The sequence below is a fragment of the Vanessa cardui genome, chromosome 13, assembly GCF_905220365.1.
Source record: "Vanessa cardui chromosome 13, ilVanCard2.1, whole genome shotgun sequence".
Lineage (NCBI taxonomy): Eukaryota > Metazoa > Arthropoda > Insecta > Lepidoptera > Nymphalidae > Vanessa > Vanessa cardui.
The window spans coordinates 3822362-3830172 of NC_061135.1; the positions used below are offsets into that span (position 1 = coordinate 3822362).

At 33.8% G+C, this 7811-nt stretch overlaps 1 protein-coding gene across 1 annotated transcript; it reads right to left on the reverse strand.

Annotated features, from left to right (window-relative positions):
- Window positions 1-6842: 6842 nt before the first annotated feature.
- On the reverse strand, window positions 6843-7169 carry LOC124534930. The gene has a single exon (XM_047110972.1). It carries the CDS (start codon window positions 7167-7169, stop codon window positions 6843-6845), a length of 327 nt encoding a protein of 108 aa, XP_046966928.1.
- Between the last annotated feature and the right edge of the window lie 642 nt (window positions 7170-7811).

The window sequence follows — 7811 nt, forward strand, 5'->3', positions numbered from 1 at the left end:
CGTAGTTTGGAAATGATCAGTATTTACATTCCCGTGCCATGGAAATGCGTGAAAATCTATTTTTTTAGTAAGACCAAAAACTCTCATTTTTTTTAATATATTTTATGGTATAGCTTGGCGGACGAGCATATGGGCCACCTGGTGGTAAGTGGTCACCATCGCCCATAGACAATGACGCTGTAAGAAATATTAACTAATTATTTCTTACATCGTCAATGTGCCACCAACCTTGGGAACTAAGATGTTATGTCCCTTGTGCCTGTAGTTACACTGGCTCATTTATCTCAGTAACAGTATTTCTGAGTTACGTTACATATGTGTGCTATATGTACGAGTATATGTGTATTCTGTCAGTCTGTCCCTGAGTTCACTCGGTCTTCAAAAGAAAAATATTTGAAGCCATATGGTTACCTTCTGCACAAAGATAGGTCAAACATAAAGGTTTTTTTGGTACAAAATATTTAATAAATAGTTTTTGTGGAATATAGATATTTTTAAATGTATTAAATAAATGCATGTATCTGTTTTTGTAAAAGAAACACATGTAACAAAAAGGAATATGAATAAAAAAAATATCATGATACTGAATAATAGTCTGATTTGATTTCGAAATTTATTAAATGTGAATTAGTAATACGATAATAATTGGACTTATTGAGCGTTTATGTTCGATGCCAATTTATAGTTCAACTAGAAATTACAGAATTGAAATCAAATAAAATACACTTACGCGAATATCTCGTGTATATTGTGGCGGCAAAAGCTGCATAAGGGTCATTTTCGAATGACATGGCTATACCTTTTATTAATATCCGGAAATTCAACACAGATCTACAGTTAATAGATCAACAGCGTTCGATTGTCTAATGTAAAGATCTAAGAATTTATGTAGAAATTGAGCTCTTGTGTAAACCTGAATTGATGATTGATCCTTAGATGAAATGATAATAAGACCTATATTTAAATAACACCAGGACCATAAACCTTATCATTAAATCTGGTACAATACTTGAGACTACAATACTTATAGAGTTTTACCGATGAACTTAAACAGCGCAGCAAACGTTGCTCATGTTCGGTCTTTCACGGCCTCACTCCATGTGATATGTTCTCACCTCCATACGAGATTCTCCCAGTATCAGCTCCTTCCATTTAACCACATTCTAATTATTAACGACCATGCCTGTTTCGACCTGTCTGAAGTTTTGGCTTTCCATAGGTTTATTGGATCACCTCACCTTCTACCTCATTTTCACGGATAATGTTTCGAGTAATTATATATATATATATATATATATATATATATATATATATATATAATTGCTATATATAATGGCTATTGTAAATATATATATATATGTAACTTACTCTCAATAATATAGTTATTTTATCTTGAAAAGTGTTATTACGATCATTATATATATTTTTGGCACGTGGAGAACATGCTTTTAAAATGTCAATATTGTTGACGTTATCCATTACATTTATATTTCTATATGTCATCATTTGTATACAGACCACTTCAGGTCTGTATACAAATGATGACTCAATGATGACATCGAACCGAGGTCCAGGTGACCAATTTAATTTCTGAAAATATCACAGTTCACAAATTAAGTGAACATTCTTCACATAGATGAGACTAAAATTCAACGCGACTGAACTGATATTAGGCAAAAGATAGCCTCACATCCAAGGTACCAAATATTTATTCCAAATATTTTCTGACGAGAAAATCCAGTAACTTTTATTGGTCTAACACAAACCAGTATATTGACTAATGTAGCAGACTATTTTTTAATGCTTACTATAACTAATGCGTTGTTAATCGCGTATTTGCTATGAAAAACGCAATAGTTTAATCACCCTTCACAATGCAATGGTCGGTAAAGTTCGGAGCATTGAAGCGTCATTGGAAAGTTTGTGACAGGAATGGATTCCAGCGCTCATTATTCGGTACATTGACGCCGAAGTTCAACACTAATAGTTCTTTCCCCTACCAAGTTCGTAAATTGTTGAATTACAGTTTTACATAATATGCATGTAGCTACTGCCTTCGGAGACATTGTGGCCTTTATGTTCTTTGCAATTAATGTCACGTTACATGAAAAATAAAACCTTTTTCTTCTATTATAAAATACTGACATAATACGGTATTGATACGCTGGATTTTTAGGGATATTCTGGTAAACCACCAAGTACCTCCTCAGTTCACATTGGCGAAATGCATTTATTCAAGGAGAAAAAAGTAACACGGACAGTGTTACTTTTTTGCTAACCATATAATGCTCGTGAAAGTATGCCCCTATTAGTTGCTAAAGCGACATTAACTCCTAGGGCATATTTAATCCAACGAGTAGGGAATATTGTGTTATTCAAAACTCTTCGGTTTTAGATCAATTAAACAGGTCTGCGACCAAAAAAACTGCATAGGATTTTTTTACATTTTCTTACAGATTTTAGCCTCCGAAAAACATAGGTTTATTGGATCACCTCACCTTCTACCTCATTTTCACGGATAATGTTTCGAGTAAAAAAACTGCATAGGATTTTTTTACATTTTCTTACAGATTTTAGCCTCCGAAAAACAGAAAAAATATTCAAATTATTATATCACATAAGTTTTTATTTATATTGCAGTTTATTTGTTCGTTGATAATAAACCTGTATTATTTTTATTTGATAATTGAGAAAAAGCACCTGAGCTGTTGGCGAGATTGGAAATGTTTTAACATGTTGAGACAAGTCTATTGATGTACATCGCTAAGAAAAATTCTTTTCGATTTTAAATTCCTATGATGTGGCGTGAGCAGAAAAATCACACCACAGACTGCTACTTCTGCTAAGTTGACGTAAACTGATTCAATTCAAAAAACAAAAGAAACATAATTTATCCTAATGTTGATGCTATACGTTCAGTGCCCCATAGCTCCGAGATATCTATCCCGCAGCCACCTTCCAGTTTGGATGAATACTCTAGTGAGTTGGAGGACGAAGCTACATTACCTATTCCGGGTGAATCAAGCTCAGATTCTTTTGACGAAGAAGGATGTGGCGACTTCAAAATACTGTACTGACAATGCTTTTGGGTCAGCAGGCAGGCTATACCAAATACCCATGCTTCTTATGCTTGTGGGATAGTAGAGCCAGAGAACAGCACTGGAAAAAAAGTGATTGGCCATCCCGATAAACTTTAAAACCTGGAGAGAAAAATGTTATAAACACTACCTTGGTACCACCAGAAAAGGTTTTGTTACCCCCTCTCCATATCAAATTGGGGTTGATGAAACAATTTGTAAAATAAAAATCGCTGCAAAAGGATGGAGACTGTTTCAAATATTTATGTACAAAATTCCCGAAGTTGTCAGAAGCAAAGTCGAAAAGGGGGGTTTTCACCGGCCCCGACATAAGAAAACTTTTAACGGACCCTTCATTTGTGAATGAGACGCAACTATGAATGAGAAGGAAAAAGAAGCTTGGGTGTCGTTCAAGGACGTGGTGCGAAAGTTTTTGGGTAATACTAAGGATCCTAACTATTAAACCATTGTGCAACGAATGCTAGCAGCATACGAAGCTCAAGGCTGCAAGATGAGCTTGAAGGTCCATTTTTTATACTCTCAATAGACTATTTTCCTGAAATCCTGGGAGCTTACAGTGAAGAGCAGGGGGAGCGATTTCACCAGGATGTCCGTGATATCGAGAGAAAGTACCAAGGGCGATGGGATGTCACTATGCTTGCTGACTACTGTTGGCTGCTTAAGCGAGAAACTGAAGATGAAAATAGGAAAAAAAATCGTCAAAGTATCAAGCAAAAGAAGAAGAGGTTTAATAAAGAACATGAATAAGTATATGTATTAAATTAATGTAACGTTAGCTTTAAAAATAAATACTTATTATTTAATAATTTTGGATAAAAGAGTGCTTTAACAAATTTTTTTTTTTGCAAAAAATCCTTATGTGATAGAAAAAAATGGCCGTCATTTTTGAAATCAGCGCACTTTAAAACGTATAATTCAGTAAAAATATCTCCTGCAGCTGACAATTTTTTTTTTTTTGCAGACCTGTGATATGAATGACACCAGAAATCAAACTTATCCTTCAATCAATATAGTAAGGACCTTAACCCATTATTTTATAAAATATCCCATCCATTATTTTAAACCAAATCCGTCATGTCCAGATGGACACGATGATTGTTTGGAAAAAAATAAATAAATAGAATTCCATACTAAGAAGGCAAGTCACATCAATCATTAATAAATGAGTAGTTATTAATTAAAACAAGACTACTGCTTACTCACTGTTAATATTGTTATGAACAATTCTCCCATCTGTGTAGCCATCAGGGTTGGTACCCAGATGCACTCACTTATCACATCTCATTCTGCCATTGTTGTATTCCTGTTTAAAGGGCAGGGATAATTATAACTGTAAGCCCAAGACTTAACATTTTAGTCCTCAAGATTGGTGGGATATCACTGGTATTAAGAATGATTAATATTTCTGACAGTACCAACGTCTATAGTCAGCGATACTTACCATCATGGTACCATATCCATTTTCCAGTCCATCTCAACATCACATCACAAACAAACACGTACAATACAATAGTCTTAAAAAACATGCAAATACAAATGAAAATATATCAGAAAGATCGGTTATTTTCGCAATGAATTATTATATTTTACTCCAAATTGAAACAAATAAATTTAACATGTCAAAAAAAAAATTACAAACTTTTGTATAAAAACGTCTAAACCCATAAATAAAAGCATTGCAATAAATTCATACGTTTCAATAAAATTTAATCTGCAACAAAAACCGAAATGACATCCAACGAACACGAATCCCATAAACAAAGTGGAATGGGAAAAACGAAATTACGAAAGAAAATAATAAGCGATTGTATTTATTTGGGCATAATGTCTAAATACCGGTCAGAATGTACGCTCATTGCTAATAATGTTCGGACAAAGCAATAATAACGTCAAATAACGCGACCCTTTGATTTACATTTGCTTCATAACACGCCAAATAAAATTATTTATGTCCACGCCGGGTTCCGTAATGAAAAAAGCAACCGTAAGGGTGTAGTAAACTGTTTATTGAAGCTTCGAATATTAGAATTCTATGTATTATTTTGTAACACTTATAATATTTATTAAATGAATGATCATAGATGAAATATACATATAGTTTTTTTGTTGTTTCATTCGGTAAGAATACGCTCAAAACTCACCGCAGGATACCATTGTGAATTGTCAGAAAGTGATTTACGATATTAACTAAAATGATTATGTAGTTTCATTGTTTGACGGTTTTCATCATTTCAGAAGTGAGTTACGAAATATTTTCTTAATATTTATATCCGAATATCTTCAAGGTATGTGACTCAGTTTTGTTGGCAAAATCTTTTGTTATTGAGGCAATGTTATTCAAATTAACCAAATATTGATCATATGCAATCAGAAAAGAAATCATGTATTTGATTTCCTAGAAAATGAAGAAAAACATTATAATTAAATAGTAGTTTTAGATGAAATTCCTGTGAGAAAAGATCCAAGCGTTCTCCATAGTAGGTAATTATGGTTTTTCCGGGTCTGGGAAATTTACAAACTATTAATGTTAATGAGCTGACGGGACCATTTGCCATCGAGTGACCCATTTGATATAATTAATAGTGTTAATGGTGTGAAAAAGTGTTGCCAATAAAATAAATTACTATTTATAAATTAAGCAGATATTTCTGGAAAATTATTTAATCATTTTTCATTTTGAAATTTGGAATCAAGGCTAAGTTAAAATATTATTATACCTGTATAAATTTTAAGTAGCGTCTTGTTAATTGATTACAACACTCAGTGATATTAATAATATTAGACGTGCCAGTAAACAAAAGATTTACGGCAGAAACCACTTAGATTAGTAGAGACGGCAAAAACATATTATATAATACATATTTCTTATTTCTTGTGTAAAATGAGATCCATTAAGCTTGTTTAGGATTTAAGCGTTTTTGATTTAATGAAATTGTACAGGTGTATTATATATACCTACTTGTTTTGTTTTCATTTTAAGATTTTGTTGCTTCAAAAATTCACATTCCGAACAATAGATTGATAGTAGGATTTGATATGCTAATAGTTCAACATTTTTAACAAACTATTAATGCAAATAACTAGTCGTTTATGCTTATTTCTAAATTTGAATTAGTCTTTACACGATCAACCCCTCGCCGGTAGCACTTACTTGTATGATAACAGTTCAAATTTGATCGTGAGACATGATGTCATCTATTTTTAAACACGCTGTGACACCATAATTACCGCGCTCAGTATGGCCGCTTCGTACGATATTTTAATAACAACTAATATAACGCGACTGCTCGCATATACTTTCAATTGAACCATAGATTACAGGCAAGTGCAAAAAAAGACCCCACTGAATTTCTTTCGCCGGTTCTTCTCAGGTCAGAGTATTTTCTTTTCCGAACCGGTGGTACTGTTTCAATTGACCATCAATAAAAAAGTGTAAAACTTCGATATTGAATAAAGTTATTTGAGTTTGAGTTTAAGTTTGCTACCGGTGATCAACCACTCTTAAAGAGAAGACATCATCTACTGCTTAACAAAAGTTACTATTTTCTAACCGCCAACAGTTTTCGTAAGTTATTTTGTGACACGGCTGTCGGCATTTTGCAACCAGACAAATTTCACTTCCTGTTGTAATTGGTAACATTAATTATAAGTTGATATAGACCATACCTTGGATCTTATTTGAAACTGTTTCAAATTCATTTATAGGTTCCGTATCTTCTTCTTCTTCTGCTTCGCCTTATCCCGTTACGCGGGGTCGGCTTTCCCAATCATGCGACGCCATTTGCATCGTTCTTGAGCGTCTTGTTCGTGAAGTCCCAACACCTTCATGTCCCTTTGGACATTTGTCATCCAAGTTGTTTGGGGCCTTCCTCTACCCCTCTTTTTTGTAGCGATGGAAAGGCACTTCTTAACCACGTGATCGTCCGGTCTTCTCATAACGTGGCCGTACCATCTCAATCTAGCCTCAGAAATTTTTTGGGATATGGGAGCAACTTTGAAACTTCCCCTTACATATTCATTGCGCACCTTGTCTTTAAGAGTAACTCCTCCTGACCACCGCAACATACGCATCTCTGTTGTGTGCAGTTTTAGGTTCCGTATATACGATGAAAATGATGCGATAGAGGGTCCTATCAGATCACTCTTGTATTTGTCTCTTGTGAAGCTGATTCATGATGAATCTGTAATGGAAATTTTGGTAATTAAATTCTACAGATTAAATATATGTGAGACTAATTTTATCATAGCGGAAAATCCTTACAGGATATTTTAGTTTGTTTTTTTTTTCAAGAATAAAAATGACCTTTTAATGATCTTCCACAAGATAGATTATAGTTTCTAAACGAATATAGGCCATATATTATGTTTTCTGGAGAAAATGTAAAAACTTAGACAGAAAGAAAATCGCCCGGGCGCTTTCCTGGCACAAGCTGACAAAACTTTGACAAACATGCCAAAACTTTGAATGAGGAATTCGTAGAACTTAACGTCTACAGGTAACGTATAAATGTTTTAAAAAAACATATATTTAAACGATCGTTTTGTCTTTAGCTGAGATGGCCCAGTCGTTAGAACGCATGTATCTTAACCGATGATTGCGGCTTCAAACCACAAAATTTATAATTCAACTCCTGCTCAGCGATAAAGGAAAACATCGGGAGGAAATCTGCATGTGTCTAATTTCAAAGAAAATCTGTCACAGATGAATTTCAC

Excerpts from the sequence above, each read along its gene's own strand:
- LOC124534930 (XM_047110972.1), bottom strand. The coding sequence starts at position 7,169 with ATGCGTATGTTGCGGTGGTCAGGAGGAGTTACTCTTAAAGACAAGGTG.